Here is a 24,877-nt window from a genome sequence, read left to right as displayed (position 1 = left end):
TAGGCCAGCATCAACAAAGCAATTTCTTGTAATGTCGACTGTGCCACTGCAAGACGACAGCACGACCTCGAGGAAAGTGAGCACATGCGCGGGTCGGCAAAAAGTAGGGGCAGGGGCACGCGAGCGGTGGTTCGATCACGTGCAGGTCACATGCCAGGCAGTCGATGCTAGATTCACTCGCGGTCCCTAGATGGCAAGGCGTGCGAAAGTGCAGGTGATTCAAACACATTTTAGGTGGAGGCGATGCGGGCGGTGGTTCGATCACGTGCCGGTCACGTGCCAGGCAGCCGTTGATGCTAAATTCATTTGCGGTCCCTAGATGGCGTGGCGTGCGAAAGCGCGGGTGATTCAAACACATTTTAGGTGGAGGCGATTGATAAAACCGAAATTTAGTGTTTTGAAAAATCTTTTTTTTTGCCTCTTTGCGGATTTTGAGTCGCGTGAATAAGAAATATGCTTCATTATAACCGATTTAGTGTCAAATTTTCAGTTTTTCATTTCGTTATACAGATAGAACTCCCATAGAAATAAAGCACAGCCAACCAAACTTTGCTTTTACTTCGTTATATCCGATAATTCGCTGTATCCATGTTCGTTATAACGAGGTTCGACTGTAGTTAACTAATTAACTTCAAAGTAACTAAGACGTACAGTTAAGACAGTAATTGTACTCAACATAAGCTATTTAATGATATATGACTAATTAGTGTAGCTTAACGTTCAACTTGATCCCAATTAACTAATTAAAGGCGGTTAATTGAAACCTAAAATTACTAATGGGCAATTGTACTCGACATAAGCTATCCAATGATATAGTATGTGTGGCTATCATACTCTACACAGATACTGCAGACATATTCTGTTCACACCCATTCTATACATGGCGCACATGAGCCAAGTAATGCTGCGAATTTTTACAACAGTGCGAAGATGGCACCCTCACTTTGTTTCCTTAGTTATCCATACCACAGTTTTGTGTACATCAAGGCCCGCAGCAATATTTGGGTACCTAAGACGACGATAAATGCTAGCTTGCGCATCGCTATCTTGTACTGTATTACTACTGCTGTGGTATGCAGAATCCCCCAAGATTGCAGAAACGCGCGTAGTCAGCGCGAGGGGGTGCCAGTTTTTGCATAAGGTCTGTAGCCTGGCTGAGGTCAAGGTAGCCCGTAGCTAGATGCTTGGGCTTTTTGGTTTATGTGTCTGAGTTTTAAAATCTTTCCATCTGAGCAGTGAAAAAAAATTAAAGAATAGCACACTGTTTCTCTCTTATTTCAGAATTCACATGGTATTTGGAAATAAAATTAAGATAGAATTGCACAGAATCCCTGCTGCAAAAATTCAGAATAAATTTTTATACAGGATTCCGTATACCAGTTTTTTTGAATAGAAGTACATGCATGAAACACGGCGGAGATGTCGTATCGTCGCTGTCATACATTTTTTTTAAGGCAGTTGTCGATCCATCGTCGAAGAAAGCATGCGGTCAACCACGATCATGACGCGAGCTTTTCGCATCGTTCGCTTCAAAAGGCATTTGCTGCTACATACGTTCCAATGATTACGTGGCAGTGGACCGTGCCCCCTCCAATCGCTAGGTGGCTAGCGTACTGGGTTGACGTGCGGTAGGATTCTGGTTCTAATCCTGACATGGCTGATGAGTTTTTTAATTTTTTAATTACTTATGCTATTTTATACATATGATTGTTTTTTTTAATCTAGACCTTGATAACAGGGAAGGCCCCCCTCCCCCTCCACTCTTCACTCCACCATTGGAGCTAACACACACTGTGAAGTTCTCGATGCGTGGAATCTTGGTGTCCTGCCGAGAAATACATTGGACTGCGACCGCGCACTGCCTAGCGCTTTTTTATTTTTAATATGTGGGCGGCAAAAGTGGGAGGCAAGTGAGGCAAGTTCATTAAGCATGTAAATACGGTATGCGTACCAGAGGCCTAAACAAAAGATTGTCGCGCAAACTTTGCCGCGTCATTGCTCACATGAAAAATGATGCGTTCGCATCCGTTTGCTATAACCCTAACCTTCTGATATAAAAAACAACATCCGGCACCATTTTTACCGCTATTATTGCTAGAATTTCTTGCTTATTTCCTAAATTCGTAATTTACAAGTTCCCATCTACTGGCAGCGTTCCACTAACCTGTTACTTTATTTGGGCAGCTAGAACACATGGGAACTTCGACGCAACGAAATGCGCGATTTAACGAAATTTTCGGCTGCAAGTAGGACTTCGTTATATCGAGGTTCGACTGTAATCTGAACATTTTTTGCGGTCCCAGCGGCTTTGGAATAAAAAGTTTTTGCTGCAATGCCCTTTTCTTCTGTTTTCCCCATTCCACACTCATATGTTATATGTAAAACTAAAACTACTAGGAAGCCCAAGTTTTTACATACTGAGCAGTAACCATTACATATGGCGCTAAGCAGTGTTGCTGTTATCGGGCGAGCTGCTGAGGCCAACCTGCCTGATATTAACAATGGTCACGAGTCGAGTCTGGAAGAAGGTGTCTCGAACCACCCAAGCCAGAGCTGGTGGCCGTCCATCCAGCTGTAAGCGGTTAAGATCAACGACACGGGCTACCCATGCAGTAGCTTGTCACCTGGCTGTACATTACCGTGCCGAGTCATGTCAACAATTTGGCGAGCGGATGAACGAAAAGAAGGAACACATTTCCGGCGTATCCTCACATGCCAATTATCACTATGGAGAGCGGCGCACATTCTCTCCTTTCAAGGTGTAAGAACAAATGAACGGTTTCCGACTGTGTTTCCCTCTTGAGTGCAGTAGAAGTGTGGACCACACGCATACCGACCACTAGCCGACTTCACAGAGGGACACAGCCGTCTATGCCACTTTGATGAACACCTCCTACCTCACCACCCTCACTCAAGAACCTATTAAAGGGGTGTGTACACGAGTGCAAGCGTGTGAAAGTGCGCGAAAATGAGGTGGCCTAGGCACTCCCTAGACGTGAAATTGTGAAATTCCGACCACGCGCTCATCTTTGTCAAGACAAAACAAATGGCCAAAAACGTGTAAAGATGCTTAAAATAGTTTGGCTGGGTTTGTGGGGTTTAACGTCTCAAAGCGACTCAGGCTACGAGAAATGCCGTGATGGAGGGCTCCAGAAATTTCGGTCCCCTGGGGTTCTTTAACGTGCACCGACATCGCATAGCACATGGGCACCTTGCCTTTCGCCTCCATCGAAAACCGGCAGCGGTGACGGATTCGACCCCGCATCCTTAGGCACAGTAGCTGAGCGCCCTAAACACTGCACCACCGCGGGGCAGATGCTTAAAATAGGCTGACCAAACAACAATTTGAAACAGATTAGCAGCAAACAAAATGCTTGCTTGTGTGCTTCATAACTAAACACCTAGTCTGACCTAAAGCTTTTGTCTATTTTGACTTAATAGATTCAAATATGAAACCTACTCAAAGAGCACCACTAGTGTGGAGTTCACATCCCTGGTCATGACATTTCTACTCCCTATCTTGTGTATATCCTTATCGATCCTCTTCGCCCGTGCTTATAAATTCCTGAGCACTGGTCAGTAGTGCCTTCGGGGAGGGTAGACTGCACTGAAGCGTAGCCTTGTCATCCTTCAGCGTCTTTGCTTCACTGCCTCTTGCCAGAACCTCATGTTTTTGCTTGAACCAAGGGGGGGTTCAGTTTTAACATCTTGCTATAGGCTCTGTACAGCTTCCCAACACCTTTGAGAAGGTTTCTAGTGATTGGTACATCCAGTGCACCACCCCAGAGTTGTTCAAACACGCTTTTGTTTGACATAGGTCAGACACGCCTACCACCAATAAAGAGGGGCGACGGTAAAGTACCTGCTTGTTTTCGCAAAAAGTGTTAGACCAACTTATTTAGTTTTGCCACACAGATAAGTTTCCTAATGGCTCATTTACATTACATGCTTTGTTGATGCTCTCTCTTCTCTTTCCACTGGGTGATTCAAAAGGCTGGGAGGAGGTTTAGTTTGGTTTAGTTTACAGGGTTTAACGTCCCAAAGCGACTAAGGCTATGAGACACGCTGTAGTGGAGGACTAGAAATTTCGACCTCCTGGGGTTTGTTCATACACACTGACATTTGATAGTAAAACACCGCGACAGCTCGTCTGAAGCCATTCTGCAGCAATATTACGTTTTGGAGCAGGATGAAGCAGGAAAAGCAGCTTGGAGAAGAATGGAGCAAATGAAGTAGCACTTCCACTCCTGTTAATAATACTTGCTCCTCCAATTCTCCAAAAATTATGAGTCATGACTTCTATGGACATCACAACAGCACTGCTACATGATTAGGAACTGACCTTCTAATTTTGGCAAAGGGTGCACATCCAGTTTTACGTCGAGAGCCTTACCTGATGTGCCACAAAAGTTGCCGCCTCAGAAGCAGCCAGCTTCGCCATGGCAGCTTCCTGTGAACAGCACAAAAAATATGCAAACAAAATACTTAATTCCCTCACACCCTTGCTGTAAAAAATAAATTAAATAAAATAAAAATAATAAAGCAACACCTACCTTAGTAAACTTGAGACCAGCGTCTTTCAACATGGCCGCTCTCCACGTGAGCAGACGAGCACTTTGTAGCCTCACCTCCATGTCTGCCAGCTTCATCTAAAAGGTATCACAGAAATGAAAGCATGGCTGTAAATACAAGAAAGGGAGTACACTCATAGTGTATGAGAGTCAATTAGCGTGGTATGCTGTGGCAAAAAATTGAGAAAGGTCAGCCTGTGGCTGAACGCATGGAAGCATTTTCTGAGTGTGAATAGGCAACCCCCGGTAAAAGACGAGCAGTATGCAAGTGCCGTATACTCGAGCGTGGATTTCCCAATTCAACACATCTGATAAGGCATCTGCCATTGTGCAAGAAAGTTTGGCCGGACATGAAAATTTATGTCAATGAAACAAAATCAAAGCATTGGGATTGTCTTTCGGTGCAGTCACCAAGTAAAAAAGTGAGTAAAGAACAGCACCCACTACCAATGAAAACTCGAGGAGATTGTGTCTTTTCTAGACTGTATCACATAGAACTGCAAAGACAAACTGATGCTGGCTCAGCTCAAGCGTCTTGATACCTTCAGAGATTAGCTTCGCTCCACTCGAAGCACAAGCGAGCAAAGCATGACATAGAGGAAACCTTCAAAAATGCAGCAAAATGAGAGATTAACATCAGTGGGAAAGCACTCGTGAATTAGTAATGGCTAGAATAGAACCATTATTCTGCTGATCAGTGGAAAGAGGTAAGAATCATCACACAGTTACATTTGTTGGTGAGATGCAAAATGACTGAAACACTTGGAAGCGATAATGTAGTGGTGTTAGTCTTCGACAATATCAACAATGTACAAGCAGCCCATGGTAGTGTGATGTGAGCAAGTAATCTGCGCATATTGCATGCATTGGATATGTGATTTATGACCATGTTTAGTATTAGTATTACTAAGGTTCATGCTTTTCGGCAGATTAATACATGCTGTTTTTGCCATGTGTTCAGTTCTCAAAGTTATTAGATCTTCCCAAAAAACTTGAAAAAAAAAAAAAAGGTTTCTTCAAGCCATTCAAAATTTCTGCAAATCTTGAACGTCTAGTCCAGAGTGGTGGTTAGACCACCTACGCGGTATGCTTATTCTAAAGTACTCACTGGGTAGGGCAATGTGGATGGATTTCACACTACGTGGCATTTGCTTTTACTCAGCTGTATGGCCTGACAATTTCACACGCCTTGACAAAAACTGGACTGGCAATCGCATGAGATTGACCGCTAAACCTCATTACAGTAGAACCCCACTGTAGTATAAACTTGGTTATAATAACGTGAAACTTCCACAGATGACTGTACATTTCTTCCCCTTTATAGGAAAGACATTTTTGATAAAACTCAATTACAGTAGAATCTCGATAAACGGAAATCGGTTAAACGGAACTACCGCTTAAACGGAACAAACGCCTCGCGATTGGTTGGTTTTGTATTAAGCCAATGTAAAAAAAATCTCGTTAATCGGAACTCAAATTTTGCGACCACCGTGTTAACGGAACCGAAAAAATCGAAACCGCAACTAGTTGGACAAGCGCAGTGCCATCGCGGTACGCATCAATGCTCCCCTCCTTCTCCTCCCCGGGTCACCACTCCGGTTTCAGTCTCCGGCGGTTTCCGGTTTGCTCGATGTGGCAACATCCCAGAAAATACCGTGCACAGCATTATAGCTGATGTCTGCCCCCCTGATGAAAGTGAAGACGAGGAGGAAGAGCTTGAAAACGAGACCGCTGACTCTGATCCTGTGGTGACACCTGCGCAGGCGGAATCGGCAGTCCGAATGCTGAAGAGTTTCTTCCAATGAGAAGAAGGTTCGGAAGTGTTTCTGCACAGCCTGTCAAGTATGGGTGATGCCATTAACAAAAAACAGCTGCGAGAGCTCAAACAAGCAAATATAAAATCCTTTTTCACTAGCCAATAAGTGGTAATTCCCACTCTTTTGACATTTTTTTTTTTAATTTCAGTACTAGTACTACTGGAACAAAAATTCACTGCTTATTTTTCTCTAATAAAGTTTGTTCTCATAGTGTACCGTTCTCCTTATTACCTAGATTTCGCAAATTGAGATCCGCTGAGACTGCCAACTGCGCGCGCGCGTGCCAGCCGCGTAGGGTTCACACGGAAGCGGATTGCGCAATGCTGAACCTATTCTCTCTTTAAACGAAACTCCTGATAAACGGAACATATTTTCCCGGTCCCTTGAGGTTCCGTTTATCGAGATTCTACTGTACAGTAAAGCGGCCGCGGCTTCGTACTTTCCATGAAACGCCCTCCTCGAATAGCGAGAAAATTTGGGGAGGGGATGGAGGGGGAAACAAAAAGCAAAGAAAATTGCATAAAAGATAAGAAAGAATGGAAGGTATTTTAATAGAATTTTTTTTCATAAGGGAATAAGATGTGTTTAGTAAGCAGCCGTTTAATTACCAGACAGCATTTTCAGGACCATGTAATCACCAGCAACTGATATAGTAAAGGCCTAGTAAAGATTTTTGCCGGTCTGCGTGACTTTTGCTGTATAAAGGGGTTCTACATTGCCATTTTGCAATTTCAAGCTGTCTAAGCAACGTTGCAGCTATCATGTCCACAAAGTTGCACACAATCACTGTCCTGGCTTTTTTAATGCGTTAACATTACAACAGCAATGCGAACGAAAAGCTGGCATCTGTCTTTCTCAGTCTCAGTGCACACTGGCTTTGAGCAAGTGCGAGTACAACAAAACAAAACAAGTCTTGTCATACTAGCGGGATTTGTACCTATGCCGTCACAACCAGGTCAGTTTCGCCTGACTCTTCTCGGCTACACGGTTATCTCTGAAGCCTTTCTCTCAGCATGTTATAATTAATTGTCAGCCTCTCACTCCGTACTTGAATATCATTATTTCTTTAAGGTATGCTTCCCTGTAATGCGCTGGGCAGTGTAAAGAAAGTACATATCCAAATTCTAATTATTTTAGGATATGGCAATATGATGCAATTTGGACCACCTATTGGTACATGACAAGCCTGATTTACATCTCAAAGAGTGATGACGCAGCTCCTACTGTGATTGCTCCCATCTCACAAACCTTCTAGTACACATATTTGTACTTGGTTTTGAAAGTGTTACCAGCTGCAAAAAGTTTTCTTCACAGCAATTCAGCCAGTAAGACAAAGGGAGTGTTGATCCCTAAACTTTAAAGCCTGAAACCACGAAAACATAGGGCTGTCACTCAGGCGTTTGTGCAATCACACTACTTTTCGCAAGAAATGTCTGTTTGGGGCAGTCAAGGTTTGTTTTCATCCCTGTCCATATTAATGCAATGAAATGCATGTGCCCCCAATGGGTTCTCTGCGTTTTCTTTTCGTCCATTGTCAGGACAGCAAGTTCCGGCAATCATTATTATCACCATAACTACTTCTTCTCATAACTACTTAACAGAGTCGCCGACCGTTTTTTTGGACTCTGCGGGACCCGGGAAGTGGTCCGAATAATCAAACAGGCCGAAAAATCAGTGAATTTGAAAAAAAAATCACTTTTCTGCGAAAAATCAGCTTTACAAATCACGAAATTGGCCACTCTCCATGTTTCGTTTATAAGTCAATAATAGGGAGTTATCGCATAGCGTGATCTGCTACTATGACCAGCTTCCGCGCGCCGTCTATGCGCACGCGCATGCGTAATCTGATATGGCGGGCCCGGCCGCCAGTGCGGGCACGTTGACTAGTCCCGACGCGGTAGGCGTGCGCGCCGCCGGGAAGCACATTTGTAACTCACTCAAAGTGGTCACCGCATGCGGAGTGGTGCTCCGCAGAAGCGAATCGTGCTAAGCTGTCACCACTATAGCCCTCCAGTTGGAATATCCCGGCCAGTCATGCTTTTTTCATGTCCATGCCACTTCACGTGAAGCGCACATGCTGCGAACGAATTCACCCCCCTCACCCTGCTGTGCACAGCAAGAATCGCAATAGCATTCAGTTTCCATTTTCATGGTTAACGATGGTAGCAAAGACTGCAAGGTGGAACTCACGAAAAAAGGAGAGAAAACGAGCGGAACGACAGCCTGAACTTGCAATGTGACTCAAACATTCTCTACACCCCACAACCTGTGTGTACTCACAACAGTCAACTCTACCATCATAAAGTGATTCGACGTCACAAGATTGCAAGTGAAATGTATAACTGCAGGCCACCACTGCTCACTGGAGCTGGTCGGCGTGGGGGAAGAAGGGGGCTCATTGCTTCCCTTTTATGACTCAATGGCACAATGAAGATGCAGTCTTCAATGGCAGAAGATGCAGTTTAGTAAGAAATGCACCTGAATGGCCTGGAACTTGTGAAGGGGCTGGTTGAACGACTCCCGCTTGCCAGAGTATTCCAAGGCACACTCCAAGGCTGCTTGACCAATTCCGAGTGCCTGACCCGCAATTCCAATGCGACCCGAGTCGAGGACACTCTGGAAAGTATATATGGTAGACACTAAAATAAGTATAGAGTGCAGACTTCCCTCTACAAAAGGTTTGGCGGTGGCACTTGTAACAAAAAAAAAAAAAAAATACAGCATATTCAAAACTGAATATCTTAACATTAAGTTGCTGGTAACTTGGGGCGCAAATAGTTCCTTTTCAGAACTGGATAATATATGAATAGTGTTGCTACCAGACTGAATACAAATCAAATTGTAATAAAATTAATCAAATATAAATAAAATACTGAGTGATTCTGCTAGTGCTTAAATTAACTATGCGGGATAACTTGCTGTGGTCTGTCCAGGTGAGTTGTAAACCAAGGTGATCACAATCCAATCTAGAGCTTTACGATTAGACAATTAATTAAAATTAACTGATCACCCCTGCATATCACCTGCATTTGATGCATAAGAAATGCTATTTCTTAAAAGTTCTGTACAAAAGCAAACTCAATGAACTTACATTTGTGCATTTTTGATGTTCGATAATTTGAGCAACACTGCCAATTCAATTATTTAATTTTAGTTAATGAATAGCCTAACCATTAGGATTTGTAATGTACATAATGTCTGCTTCGCTGTACAACCCACCTGTGCAGAGTTGGCGACATATCCCTCATAGCTTTTAAAATACAAATCTTCGAACAGTAAAAAAAAGAAAAAAAGATATATCAGCTGGTGTATGTACAAATATGTATATTTGCTACTAGTGCAAAAATTCGTGGGCCCCGCCGGGGTGGTGCAGTGGTAAGACGCCCGACTACTGTGCCGGAGTTCCCGGGATCGAATCCCGGCCTCGGCGGCTGCGTTTCGATGGAGGCGAAACGAAGTGGCGTCCGTGTGCTGTGCGATGTCAGCGCACGTTAAAGATCCCCAGGTGGTCGAAATTACTGCGTAGCCCTCCACTACGGCCCCCCTTTCTCTCTATCCACTTTCACTCCCACCTTCCTCCCTTCCCTTACGGCGGGGTTCAGGTGTCCACAGAGCGAGTGTGACAGATACTGCGCCTTTCCCTTCCTATGAACCAACCTAACCAACCAACCAACCTAATTCGTGCAAAACAAATACGTAGCCATGCGGAAGACCTACGGAATGGAGGCAGCGCTGTGTATAACTCATGAAACTCATGACGTTTAGATGTGAGTTTAAAAACAGGTAAAGTAACAAGAAGTCATATGTCGCCTCATATGTATAAAAAAGTTAACTTTTGTTACAGGCGACAGCAATGAGCAAACTAGTTCTACATCTTACTGGTTACACCTTACAGGATAACAGGGGAGAGAGATCAATGTATGACGAGTCACGCATTTCGAAATCAAACATCGAGGCAAGGTTCACTATCTTGCTAAGTCTGGCACTGCCCTGTTGCATCACCCAATCTTGGGAGTCTATGTATGAGTACAAAGAAAGCAGTCCCACAAACGACCTACGTCATGGCGCTCAACCTTACGCCACACGCAAGCGGATCACGAAGCATACCGAGTGGGCCATTTTTTGAAACAGTAATCACACAAGCCTACGACGAGCCTTATTCAAACTTTTCTCCAAGTATTCGAAAGCTTGAAAACGTACTTGGCAGGTTTTAAATAAATTTGAATATGCACTGTTTGAGTCACTTGGTGAATCATATGAGAGAATATTCGATTTACTATTAGAAATTGTTCAATATTCACATAACGTAACTGTAAGTGGTTGTGTGACAAGATGTAGAGAAGCAAGAGCACACTTATTCTCCTTTCTCCTTTCTCCCACATCCCCTCTCCCTTTCTGACTATGCCTAATAGCAAACATCTTGAATAAAAAAAAATATAATTCTTTAATTTGTGGAGAGAACACTGAAACCTTAATGTTAAAGCTTCACATTGGTAGTCATGCAAGTGACATTATTACATCTACACAATTAAAATGCACATTGCAGGATGCAACAGAACCCTCATGAATTTGGTCACAGAGTGAAACAATTCAGTCTACCACAAATAACTGCATGCAAAAAATTACGACCAGTTCAACTAAATACAAAACACAATGGCATGCTGAATGTATTGTGAGTTACCTATCACAGGACTGTTCAGCAATTTAGTACACAAAATACAGTACACTCCCTTCAAAGAGGAACCAGAGAGACTTGTTTGTCTTTGTCAGAAATTCACAGAAACAGAAGTGTCCCTAAAAATGACATGCGTGCCTAAATATATATGCCGTATGAAAACAATAAGTAAAACAGCCTTTTAGAGAGAAAACATTTTCGAAAAGAGCTGTAAGAAGCAAGCTGTAGTGCAGAGCATGAAACCAGCACGTGTCATCTTACTCTAAAACGGCATTGGTCTAGTCAACTTTTTTTTTTTCATTGTCTCATCTTCCTTAGTTTCCGACTTTTGCTTTCCATCCTGCTCCAAAAGCTTCGAAGATGTGCTCAGCAGAGTAGCCGTGTGTTTCTCTCTCTTGCCTCACTTTAACTGCAGCATAACTGTTACCCACTTCACGAGACAGCCCTAATGTTAAGAAGCCTCCACCCAATAAGTGTGCGCACTTTGCCGAGATCTGACCATGTCAGATTTCCGCCTGCGCTGGCGCGATGGTGCCCTGCCTTTTCCACAACGGCAAGGAAGCGACCGTCCGAAAAAGAGTGTGGTTCTCAGCAGTTCTTAGGGATGATGAGCGAAAGAATCTTGTAAAGGAGCACCCTCCTGCACTGAAGCATAACACACACAGACAGACCGTCGAACCTCGATATAATGAAGCCCTACTTGCAGTCGAAAATTTCGTTAAATCGTGAATTTCGTTATGTCGAGGTTCTCATGTTCTAGCTGCCCAAATAAAGTACTAGCAGGTTAGTAGAACACCGCTAGTAGATGGGAACTTGTAAACTATGAATTTAGGTAATGGGCAAGAAATTCTAGCAATAATAGTGCTAAGGATGGTACCGGATGTTGTTTGAAATATCAGGAGGATAATGGGCAAAAGCAAACGGACGCAAACCATCATTTTTATTCATGTGAGCAAAGAGCGAGCGAACCCATGCTGGCGCGGCTACCTTTGCGCGGCAATCTTTGTTGGGCCTCACATATGCTTACCGTATTTATTTACATGCGTAATGAACTTGCTTCCCCCTATTGCCGCCGAAAAATTAAAAAAAAAAGCTAGTCATTAGAGTATCCCTCATCTAGTCCAGTATATTTCTTGGCAGGACACCAAGATTCCGTGCAGTGAGAACTTGAGAACTTCACGGTGTGAGTTAGCTCCAATGGTAGGGCGAGGGGAGGGGGGGAAACTTGGTAGAGTGCCAGCAGCATTGACAGGACTGCCGGCGGTGGAGCTGCTCAGCTGATCCAGTTGTTCACTGCCTTCCACTATCTTCATCCAGCGATTGAAGTGGGCACGGCACGCTGCTACAAAATAAAATCCCTGGGACGTATGTAGCAGCAAACACCTTTTGAAGCAAATGATGCTAAAGGCCGGCATCATTATCACGGCTGACCGCATGCTTCCTTTGATGACTGATGGGTGCAAGGATGGACAACTGTCGTAAAAAAGAAAAAGAAAAGGTCTGCTTCTTCCCGCCTATTGAATTCTCCCCTCGAACTGACGTCCATGTCGGGCAAATGCAAAATGCAGTGTGTCTCGGCTAAAGTTTTAGTTCTCATCCAATTGTCAAGGTGGCTGCTGATACATGCATGTGATGTGTGAGGATTTCGTTGAACAGAAAGTGTGGCATAAAGTTACTTCTTTTGTGCTAAGAAGCAGTACATAAACACAAAGCTGGACCCATAGCCTTTATGGCTAGTGATGGGTCGTTAAATTGCACAAAAAAAATAAATATACATGGTTTTCAATAGGGCAGAGATTGGGAAATAAAAAAAAAAAAAATGTTACACCGCGAATGCCATTAAACTGAGGTTCGTTTATCGAGTCGCGAGAATCGTCTGCCAGTAGTAACAAGCGCCATCTTTGGAGGGCTACTGAACCTAGCTGGCCTCGTTGTGCGCACGGGCTATCAGGCGGCGATAGCGTGTTCAGGTATATCATCATCATCATAGGTTATTTTCGTTGTTTTTTTTACTCCCATGATGCTCGTATTCGTCGTTATTTTGCGAGGTGTCTCCGCGTCTCGTTGTCAATGTTCCTTCGTTCCGTCCGTGTTACTTGCCTTGTTCCATCGTCTACAGTGCTCTTGGTGCCGCATCGCGGTGGTGCGGTACGCAAGTTATACAGCTGCTTTTAAGCTAAAAGCTTTCGAGTACGCGCTATAGCATAGCAACCGTGCTGCCAGCAGGCACTTCGGCGTCAACGAGTTCTGCATAGTACGCTACTGGAGACGGCGATTGCAGTGTCGACATGGACTCGGATCGTCTCTGATCAAGAGTAGAACAGTATGGTCTGCTGTGAGCATTCATGAAATGCGGGGAGTGATGATTAGGCTGCGTGCGGTAAATAAAGTGCTTTTGGCGACCTTGTACTTTTATAACAAGGGTAAGTGTTGTATGAAAGTAATATTTCGTTTATATTTACAATAGCTGACCTAAGAATCCCGATTCGCACCTATTTAAGTTTGCTTTTAATGCTCCAAAACATTTGCTCCAAAATTTTTCCCGCATAATTATCGCACCGCCCAACTTAGCGTCAATTTCCTGCGAAAGAAAGTGCGAGCATTATGCGAGTAAATACGGTATATTTTTCCTAGACAGTTCTACATGAATAGTTTGTGAGTGCTGTTAACGGGGTTGCTGTGGCTTGCAGTCACTGCGAAAATTCATTGTGGAACTGAAGGATGCGTGAAACCGTTTGTCTTAAGTGTATTTCTTTAACAGTGTCCTACGGCAAACTAGTCAACGGCCTCACATAGCTCATCTTATCCAAGAATTCATCTTAACAGAGGACAGCTGAATGGGAGTCCACTCTAGGCAGGTTTAAAACATTCTTACGGAGCCATCAAAGTCAAAATCCTGCAAAGCGCAGAAGGCAATTCGACAGCTGTCATTCTCGGCAATATGCGCGGCTGACATTATTGTAGTACCCGTGATCCTACAAATTAGGCTGCGAGAATATGCTCGTGCACACAGCATGCAACAAATAATTATCAACGAAGAGGTATGCCCCTAGCTTTCTGCAGCAAACATTTTTAAATTCTGAAAAATGAGAGCAGAAAAATACGGCATCGCGTGATTAGGAAGAAGTCATAAGAACTCAATGTAGGAAAACCAGCTCTAAAGAGTATAGAGTAAATCCACATTACTCGAAGTAATACAAGCGGTGAAGCACTTTGCAATCGCCCTGAGGGTACGGAGTGACTGTGGCAGCAGCCTACACGGCTCTCTTGACGCATCTACGAGAGGGGTAGGGAGAGGAGGTGGCGGAGGCCAGGTTAGGAGAAAGCGCATGTGGTCATTCAGTGTTGTACCGTGAAACTCACCCTCCCCGCCTCATATCGCTGGCGTACTCCACTGTTCCCGCTACCGACATGCAAGAGCTATCGGCACCGGAATCTCGCGAGCAACCTTGTGGCAGTGACGAACGCGCACAGCTCTTCTCGTGTATATTTTTTTTCCTTTGTCCAGTTTTTTTGTCACAGCTTTTTGAGCAAGAAATACTGTAAAGCTGTGTTCCAAAAGTGAAACCAGCAAAGACTGCTGCGTTTGCCACATAGATGCACTGGCGACGGTGAAACACATTGTGATCCTAGACATTCCTGTAACATCGGCTCAAGCTTATCATCATAAAACTTGCAGGGTTCTGCGAAATTGTCAGTAAATTAGTACTAGGTACGAGCTAGCTGGTGCCGCAAGTTTGTTATGTCAAGGTCCACCACCTGAACATGCTTGTTACATAGAGTTTTCAAACACATGCATTTTAATGGAGACGGCTTTAGGGAATCGAAAAACTTCATGAAATCGAGGAATGCGCTACATGGAGGTTTGTTACATAGAGGTTTAACAGCAAATTGTTGTTGTACATTGTAAGTTTGCATTTTTACGATGAATAATTCCGAGAGTATAAATGTGGTCATACATGTCACGTAGGTGTGCCTGCATCACATGTTGCCTCACCATGGCAATTTTGAAGCCTGCACCATCTTCGCCCAACTGGTTTTCCTTGGGGACGAGGCAGTCTTCAAAGATGAGCTGCGCCGTTGACGAAGCCTTGATGCCCAGTTTGTCCTCCTTTTTGCCCAGGCTCAGACCAGGGGATGGCATTGGCACAATGAAGGCGTTGATGCCCTTGTGCTTCTTGGACTTGTCGAAGGTCGCCATCACCTGCACGAATTACATTTCAGTGCCTTTACTGTAAATACGTGTGAGAAGTACTGTTTACAGAATGCCATGGTGAAGCTAAGGCATACTGGCCAGCTTCAGTACTGTTCTGCTTTCAGGATAAGGAAACAGTGTGAGAAGAGGACAGCAGCCTGAGATAGACGAGGTGTAGGCTGCACCTTGTCTGTTGCTTCGATGTTCCCTTTTAATCTTAGAAATTGCACCGACAAGCTCAAGCAAGCAAACTGCAGAAATTCTTTCTTGCAGATATTGAAGTTATGATTTTAGCTACTCATGAGCTGATGAAGAAACAAATGTTTAACAAGAAAGCTGAGACATTAGAAAGTCACAGTTTAGCTAAATGTTTATAAAGTTAGAGCGGATTCTAGGACCAGATATGAGGAGTAAGAAACCGCTAATACATCTCAACGATGAAAGTACTAGTTATGGGCACAAAATATGTTCGTGAGACTTCTGATTTAATTCTATCATGCCATACCTGACCTTACATGACAAAACAAAATCTTCACCGACAGTGCTGGAAATGTTATTTCAGCTTACAAATGTGCTATTAATCAAGTTTTACACACAAATTTCCATTAACAACAAATATTGCTCACCCATCCACACATGGTTACCTAGCAATGCTTCATTGGACCAGGAAGTTTTCAATCAATAACTATATCTCTTGGAACTTCTCCTACCCCCGAACAGAATCTAAATGCCAAATTTTTTAATGTGAGCTGTTATTCTTCCATTTTTCTAACAATGATTTCCCAGCAGTTGCTTGACAAATGTCCCTTGCTTGCTGAGCAAAATGTCAAGAATGTGATCTCATTCCATAATCAAGTGACAGGCATTCTCCATATAACTACCGACCTATTTCCTTCACTAGTATTCTACACAAAATTGTAGAACTTATACAGTGTGGGATGGCTAAAATAGGTTATAGAGCAGCTATGGAGCAAAAATGTGATCATTTTGTAGCAGCAATACCAGCATTTTGGAGCATGCAGTCAGTGTAAATCTCCAATAAAATAATGCAATCCAGTAGAAGTGGTGCTTGCTTAGAAATGGCCCCCCATATTTTGAGAAAGCTTCACTGCACACACTATAACAGTGCGTAGCTAGCACGGCGTTTCAATGTACTAGGAGACACACATGGATGCAAGTGATGGGAAGATTAGTAGGCGTTAGAACGTGCAATACCCTTTCCAAATAAAAATAAAAGACGCGCCAAGCAGTGCTCGAAACGGCAACGGCATGACTGGCCAATGCACACACCGAATCGCAGCTGCGTGAAGGTGTGAAGTTAAGGAAACTGAAACGTACATCAGAAGTGAGAGACTCCGATCCACGCCATGCCTGTCATAGCAATCACGAAGTGTACGCGCACACTTATTCTTAATTAAATTCACATTCGCGAGGACTAATTCGGAGATCGCTGGCTGTGTGGGTTGTACCTCAACATTATTTTCTCCCCTCCTCGCCCGAGTTAACCGATGTGAGCCTACCCATGTCCAAATCAACGCGCGCCCGATGCCACAGACTTACATAGGCCAGGGCAGCACTCCTAAGCCGGATTATCGGGGATCGAATCAACAAGATTTGACGAAACTTGTGTAGGATTAAAGTGGTCACTGCAGTAGCGCATTCATTCTACGATGCTTGCAAGAAGTGCTCCGCGTGCACAGCGTCTCTCATGGCACACAATGATCCAGCACTGGCATCCGTTCGCCTTTTTCACTGTTCCCCGCCACTTGCCGATTGCACCAAGAGCTGATTGATGCTATGATGTATCTCGCTGCACCACATTTCACTTGCTAGCGCTGGCTCTTGGTGCTGTCAAAGCATCACTTTCTTGCCCAACTAGCACTAGAGCACATGTCGATTCTATGAAAGATGAGCAACTGATGTGACCATTGTGAAATGATGTAATCGATGAATGCCAGTATATATATATATATAACTTGCCTCAAATCTTGTTAGCTGTCTTAAACTAATTCCCTTCATTTTTTTCAGCATCACAAGATGGTTTTCGCGTGACATATTCACATGAAACACAACTGTATCATTCATACATTAATTAAACATAATCCTTGACCACTCTTCATTTATTGACTGTGTATTTAGATTCTTCCAACGCACTTAATGTGACATAATATATTAATGTTTAAATTTGTGCCAACTGAACATTGATCCCTACTGGGTGGCAATCATTGTCAACGAAAATAAACATAAAGAATGTAAATTTCTGCGTGCACCTGGAGTTCTAAATCTATTATTACAATATAATATCCTTGATCCTGTTTACATGTAGGTATCTCAGTACACATATTACTGCTAATCTCACTCGGTCCGTGCACATCTTTCAAGTAATTAATGCTGCCAATCACATGCTCAGATACCTAAAATGTAATTTCACTAAAGCAACTTCTTCCCTAAGACTAACACCATAGAAATCACTAGTCTGCTCAAACCTTGGATATGTTAAAGCAGCTTGGGACCCCTTTTGGCAAAAGCTAATTTACTTATTATAAAAAGTACAAAACAACAATTGCCAGCATTTTTACAATGAAATCAAGCCTTAACCTGCCATCTTTAACATCTTGTTGTGAAGTCTTTAGGCTTTAACTTTTTGACAAATCATTTCATCATCCCCACCCCCTTTGTGATGAACTGATATCATTCTCCAATACTTTCATCAAGGTTAGACCATAAGCGAAGTCAAAATTTCATAATGCAAGACCAATGTTTAGTTTCTGTCACTTTTTCCACGCACAATGTTTGAGTGGAATCATCTTGTATCAACAACTACTATCGCTGATAACCGGCATTCAAAGACTGTATTAGATAATGATGTATAAGTAGGAAACCCTTAGGTATTTCTGCACTACAAACTGCCACGCTCTACTTGCATTGTATTACACCTTACCAATCAAAATTTCAGGAATCCATTAGATAATATTGTGTAACTAGGAGCCATTAATTTCTGTAATATCAATTAATTTGTTGCACTGTATGTTTTTGTCTCTTAACATATGCCTGCTCCCCTGTTTAACCCTTTCTGGTCATCTGTCGGGTGATGCGCGAATGCGAAAAATTACCCGTTCAGTCAGTTGTCGGGCGTAGCTCGACGCAACGTTTTGCTTATGCCAATTGCAATTTCTAGAGGTAAATTGGCGCACCATTTGTTTGGATTTGTTGTGTCCTGTAAATTGGCTGCTTGGCTTTCTTTTCATTGTTGTATCCTGCGAATTGACAATTTGGCCTTCCTCCGGAGGGATGACAGCCGCATACCGTTGGAAAATTATTTTTTGATCACGTGGTTTTGAGGCCCTGAACTTGCACCAGAAACCTGCAGCAGGAGTTCCATTCCGGGAGGCATGTTTTAAAGAAAGTTGTCTAATAACTTTGTAGAAAGCGAAGATGACCATACAGACGAAGACAACTATGTGTTGGTTGCTAGTTAGCGCATGTGTTTTGTCTGCTCTTCTGTCCAGTCTCAGTAGCGCTGTTTCTTTCCATTTGTGATCATGTACTAACCAGCCCATATTCGCACTCTTCTGAAACGTTTACAGTCCAGTTATCAAGTGGCACTCCACCTTTCTTTGCAAGGGGCTAGATGGCTCAAAAGGACGCTGACCGGTGCAGTAGTCAGTGGGAAAACTACACCTGACCGGAAAGGGTTAATGCTTCTGGCCCCGAGGGCACAAGAAATATACACAAACAAACAAACAAACAAACAAGCTAACTGCATCCATCAAAGGCTCTGAAATTGAACAGTAAATTTGTCATGCACAAGCCACCCATTATTATCAAGCATACACACCATTCATTAGCACATTTATGACAAGCCCAAAAATGCTGATTTAAGTCAGATACTGATCTGATCTGTTTTATAAAATATGTACCTCAAAAGCCTTGCAAGAAAATGAGTATATACAGTAAGCACAAACTCCCACTTGAAATTTACTTTGCAGTCTCCAGTACTGCTGAAGGTCTGGAGTGCTTTCATTACCAACACTAATGATCAAGAATGGCTGCTTGCTTTCAAACCTGAAGAAAAAAAAAAAAGAAGAAAGAAATTGATAACAATAAAATGATGGCCAGTTTACTGTGGTTAGGCCAAATGCAAATCCGGTGCACTAGTGCTTCAGTTTCAGGTTGAACATGCTTTTTAGTGTAAGTCATAATCTACCACCACATTATGTGAAAGACCACCTGACACAGATACAGAGCTCTGCTTTAACCAAGTCCTAGGAATGTGCCTGCATGGTTTAGGAGTATGATTTGTTTGGTGTGTAGGTTTTAACGCCCCAAAGCGACTCAGGCTATAAGAGACGCCGTAGTGGAGGACTCTGGAAATTTCGACTGCCTCGGGTTCTTCAACGTGCACTGACATCACATAGCACGCTGACGCCACTGCATTTCGGCTCCATCGAAAAGCAGCCGGCGGCGGTCTGGTTTGAACCCTGGTACTCCGGTACAGTAGTCGGGCGCCGTGACCCCTGTGCCACCGTGGCGGGTCTAGGAGTAGCGCATCTGATTCGGGATCGTCGGGTGCCAGTGGGCTTGAGTCCCATCTCAAAAGTGCTACCCAAATTTGGCAGCTCCTGCTAATTCAGCCACCTGTGGTCTCATGACACCGCACAACCTGTTGACTAATTATATCGCCTGCCAACTACCACCTGCCGGAAGCATGCTCATTAGGAAGAGGACCAGACAAAAAAATAAACTTTGGTGAAATCCGAGATTGGGGGGAGGGGGGGGGTCTCAGTACCAAAGCGATAAACTTTTGCTTACAATAGCTGCTTCGCCTTCGTATGCATTAGTTATCCATGCCTTGGTGCCATTGAGTCTATAATGGTCGCCTTCTAAAACGGCAGTCGTTGAAGCAGCACCAGCATCGCTACCATTGCCTGCAAAGACAACAAAGTGACACAAATCATGTTCACACAATTATGTCACAATAACCATGTCTGGAACCCACGTTGAGAATTGTAAATTGAGGGCTTTAATGCCTGGAAGCTCCCTATGCACTAGGATGGACACCATAGTGGGTGGATGAATTTAGACTGCGTGGGGTTCTTTAACATACGCTATTATTACGCAGCACACAAGTGTTTCTGTTCTGCATCTTCACTTAAATACTGGCACTGCATGGGGAGAGAAGGAATTTTTGTACACCAAGTTGAAAGTGAACCACTGTGCGTTGACCCCAAATTACAATAACAACACAAGAAGTTACAAGTAAGCAGATATCAATTTGCAGATTCCTTTTGCGACTGCCTGCATTTACTGGCCACACCCAAATGTGCACCGGCGTGTCTAATTTGGGACCATACTCTGGTCCTTTGATGGAACAGCGCAATGAGGGACTCGAGGCATTCATCAACTGTTCGAAGCAACTGAAGTGATTGTGACTCTCTGCTGCAATGAAAACACATTGACACAACTGGACAGTCTGGACCACTGGAATTTGTGGGTCAAAAAGCCAGGTTAATGCCGTCACTTAATAAACTACTTTTTAAGATTAAAAGCCCAGCACACACAAAAGCAAACACGTCGAAAAAAAAAAATTGCCATACTGTTAAGGTACACTGACAATACAATTTCGCTCATTACCAAAAAGAATCAAATTTATGGCCACTAGCTTATCCCACATCACTATGGTAACATCTGAATTGCTCTTGGTCGTAGCAACATGCAATGTTTAATTCACAACCCTCCGAAAAAGAGCGTAGCCCTGTTTGTTTGCAATCTTGGAGGCCCTGCAACAACAACAAAAAAAAAGGGCTGCCAGGTAAGCATGTTTCGGTAAAAACAATACTGCTGGTTTAATGGCTGGTGGAATGACACTTTGCAGTGCAGTTTAGCAGCACATACCAACCACGTCTGCTTTTTTTGGTTACTCGGTCAGAACTTTGAATACCTCGTGAGATTAAAGCTAGAATATTGGCTCCGTCTGAGCACAGCTACAGCGCATCTTGCCGTGGAGAACAACATAGATTTGTGCAAAAATATCCTTTCACACATGTAAAGAAACCAGAAAGTGTGTGCTCACCGGGCTCGGAGAGGGCAAAGCACCCAACCTTCTCCCCAGTGGTGAAAGGGGGGAGGAACTTCTGCTTCTGAGCTTCCGTGCCATACTTGAGGATGGCGCCCAGGTACAAAGACTGCCATTGAAAAGAAGGCGGTAGTGAAAATACGATTCAAACAGTTGTTTGCTAGAGGATAAAGGAAGTGCACACAACCCTTGCTTTATGAAAAGCAAGTACCAAAAACACAGAAAAAACGGAATTATTAAAGGCAGGCTCTTTTCCCAATAAAGTTAGGCAGCTGCAAACAAATAGAGCAGTCTAACACAGAGTGGCATAGCAACCCATTCACAGCGTGATCAGTGGCCGTCACTTGGGTGTCAGTAACGTGAGGTGCTGGCAGACATGAGAGTGTGACCATGGCTCCAATACAGCCTAGTATCATCACATGCGACCACAGGGAAGCTCAAAGTCCACTATTTTTCAAGCCGCTTTTTCGCAGCAAGTGATCTTTTTCCTAGGTTGGTTTTTTTGGACTGCCTGATTTTCAGGCCATTTTTCGAGCGTTGCAAAGCCTGAAAAAAAGCTGCATTAAAATGTGCAGAGATCACCATTCACCTGCTTTGAGAATTTCTTTACGCTACTAATTATGAAGAAAGGAAAATGTAATACAAGTAAGTGACATATGATGCTCTCACTTAATAGTTTAATGTCTGCCAAATGATGAATGCAATTAACAATTCTTCAAGGTAAAAGCAAAAGAACACTCCGATACTTTTCATCAAGTATGTGCCCTAAAGGAGTGAGCAATCCTGCTTGAATTTGTCCTGTGCTAGTACATCAGAACTTCCATGTCACGTGTTAAACCTCCTGCTCTAAGCTAACAATTATTTTTCGCCACTTGCAATAAAAGTAGAGGGGAAGGGGGGGGGGGGAATTGGCAAAATATGAGACTCGTTTACCTCACTGTCACTGAGAATGAGGCACTACGGGTCACATAACAGTGTGGTAAATTTTTTGAAGATTGAAGATACTATTGCTGGGCACTAAGTTTTTAAAAGGTTAAATAATTTGCTGTGATCATTCATGCATAAATAATAATACCTTTAGGGTTTGTGCATTTTTTTACAGTGCTTTTGCGTGTTTCAGAGCATGGTAAACTTGCTGAACAACGTTACTCTGCAGATACAACTTGAATTCAGAAGTTTAATCCATTCCTCACCATTGCCATTCAAAAATGTACAGAGGGGTAACTAATTAAAGGTATCATGTATATTGCCATGGTTATTGGACAATGGAAGCAACAAAAGGGATGTGAAAAGGCATGCCCATGTATGCATTCTGACTTTTCATTATAACATTGCAATGTTGACAGGAATGCTTACATTGTTGACACTCATAACAACAGAAGTGGAGGCACAGCCACGACTGATTTCTTCCATGCCGATAGCATATGCAAGGTAATCTAAGCCAGCACCGCCAAACTCTGGTGGCACAGCAACCGCCATGAGGCCCATCTCACCCAATTTCCGAATCTATACAAGGAGAAAGACAGAAGGAAATCAGATTAAAAATAAATGATGTGCTGCATTCTATACAATCAGCTCTGCTGAAGATTCATGGTCCCTGAGCAAGGCATCATTGCAAGGCAATAAAAATTCATTAAAGCAGCCAAAGGACGTGTGTTATAAAAATTTGAATTCTTCCGGAAGAATATTAAGTCTGGGGTCTGACATGCCTCACCTGTAAAAGAAAAATGCACTTGAAATGGCATATAATGTTCTTAAAGATACTTTTATCAGTGAACATGCTTGTTTTTACGTATATCTTCCGGCTGGAAAGAATGATCAGTGAGCGCTTTGACACAAGTGAGGAATCTGAAATTAAATGCAGCTCCAGTCAAATGAACATACCCTTTTACTAAACAATGCAGCCAGAATCTTGGCACACAACTTCAGGACCAGTGCATTACTTTGATTTCAATCTATATGTATGCTTGTACCCATGTTTCTGTACACATGAGCACAAATGCACCACTGCATCCTGGCAGTGGTCTACCTGCTATGCCTGCACTGCTTTTACATAAACTTTCTTTACACTATACATATGCTGATAGATGCCTAAATGTATTGAAATGGTTAAAAAAAAAATTCCAGGAAGATAACTGCTACATTTATCAACAGTCAAATCATACAGTCATATATACCAACGTGTCACATAGCGGGGTTCACTGACAGCACCATCGCAGGTTACCACTTAAATCTAACCAATTGTATTTGCATTGACACATAACATTTCTTTTCTCAACTGGCTACCCCAATGCAAGGCAATATTTCTTTCATTTAAATTATCCCATCACATGCTATAGGCAACTGTCTGTACATAATAGATGACAAAAAAAGTTGCACTCCCTTGGCCAGCCAGTGTCGTTCCTTGAACATTAGTTACCTGTTAACCGCAAGCCGATTTGTGTAACTACCATTGTGGTTACTGGTACCAACAATGAGGGAGGCTGTGAACAAGCACTGTCCTTTAGGCGAAGAATCCAAACCATAGCTAATTTTCCCAGTTGACGCGTAGAATGCCAGTATGGAAAATAAACCAATCCTAAATCAAAGCAAATCCAATCCTAACCTGCTCCCGTGGGTATCGGTGCTCTTTGTCGAGGATTCCGGCGATGGGCTTGAGTTCTTTGTCTGCAAATTCTCTGCAGGTTTTCCGAAGCATTTCGTGCGTCTCAGGGAGCTGAACAAAAAGGTTTCTGACAGACTGCCATCCTGCAAAGCGGGAGAGCAAGAACCTGACTCCACGTAGCAATGACAAAAGGACACAAGTCATATGGGAAATTTGATCATCCAGACTGTTCCATGAACAAACAGCAACATATGCGCAAAAGATGGACATCAATCACAATTATATATGCAAGGACATTCACCTAAACCCCGGAATGTCAACTATTTTTGTGAACACGCACAACTTCCGCAAGCTAAACAAGCAAAACATATACACTCAAGGCCAACATCTTGAGTACCTGCGGAAATTTCCTCCACAATATCGGATGAAATGTGCGCTACATTTCATACATGCAAATTCACCAAGACGACGTTCATGGCAGCAAAACGACAAAAGAAAAGTTACGAAAAAGAACCTCTCAACAAGCGACAGATACAAGAAAACACAGATGTTATGTCGACCATCGCAACGAGCTAGCGACGTAGTGCGACACGCAGCTTCAACGAAGTGAAATGCAATAAAACCTCACGTGTGCATCGTGTGAGGGGCCTAGACAGAGCCCTGCGAAGCATAGTCGTTGACATTGTTGACGATTCTCTGTCGATGAATTACAAAAGTGCCAGCTACTGATCCAATGTTTACTGTGTTTATCCGGTACCTTCGCGCTTTTGCTTTTGCTTCCCCACAAAGCTTGTGGCACATTGTGGCGAACTTAAGTTGAGCTGCTCCCGCCATAGCTGCTAATAGCTGCAGATCAAAATATTAATAATAAACGAACAGCAAATTTTTCTATTTAATTTTAAATTATAAGTTTAAATTGCTTTGTTTCATTGCTCTAA

At 43.1% G+C, this 24,877-nt stretch overlaps 1 protein-coding gene across 1 annotated transcript in view; it reads right to left on the bottom strand.

The window, feature by feature from the left end:
- Arc42 (Activator-recruited cofactor subunit 42) overlaps positions 1-24,741 on the bottom strand; it is a 28,466-nt gene extending 3,725 nt beyond the window's left edge. The window contains exons 1-9 of the mRNA XM_084598484.1: positions 24,568-24,741; positions 23,940-24,082; positions 22,691-22,840; positions 21,332-21,443; positions 20,071-20,186; positions 15,061-15,267; positions 8,867-9,004; positions 4,554-4,649; positions 4,394-4,450 (exon numbers count right to left, since the gene is read on the bottom strand). Of these exons, the coding sequence (XP_084454610.1) occupies positions 4,394-4,450; positions 4,554-4,649; positions 8,867-9,004; positions 15,061-15,267; positions 20,071-20,186; positions 21,332-21,443; positions 22,691-22,840; positions 23,940-24,082; positions 24,568-24,622 (1,074 nt within the window). The 5' untranslated portion in view covers positions 24,623-24,741. The remainder of the gene's footprint in view (positions 1-4,393; positions 4,451-4,553; positions 4,650-8,866; positions 9,005-15,060; positions 15,268-20,070; positions 20,187-21,331; positions 21,444-22,690; positions 22,841-23,939; positions 24,083-24,567) is intronic.
- Positions 24,742-24,877: the final 136 nt, after the last annotated feature.

Source organism: Amblyomma maculatum, chromosome 3, assembly GCF_055883805.1.
Source record: "Amblyomma maculatum isolate TAMU_Amacu chromosome 3, ASM5588380v1, whole genome shotgun sequence".
NCBI classification, from domain to species: Eukaryota; Metazoa; Arthropoda; class Arachnida; order Ixodida; family Ixodidae; genus Amblyomma; species Amblyomma maculatum.
Note: the sequence above shows the minus strand (reverse complement) of the source record. Positions and strands in the feature narration are given on the sequence as shown.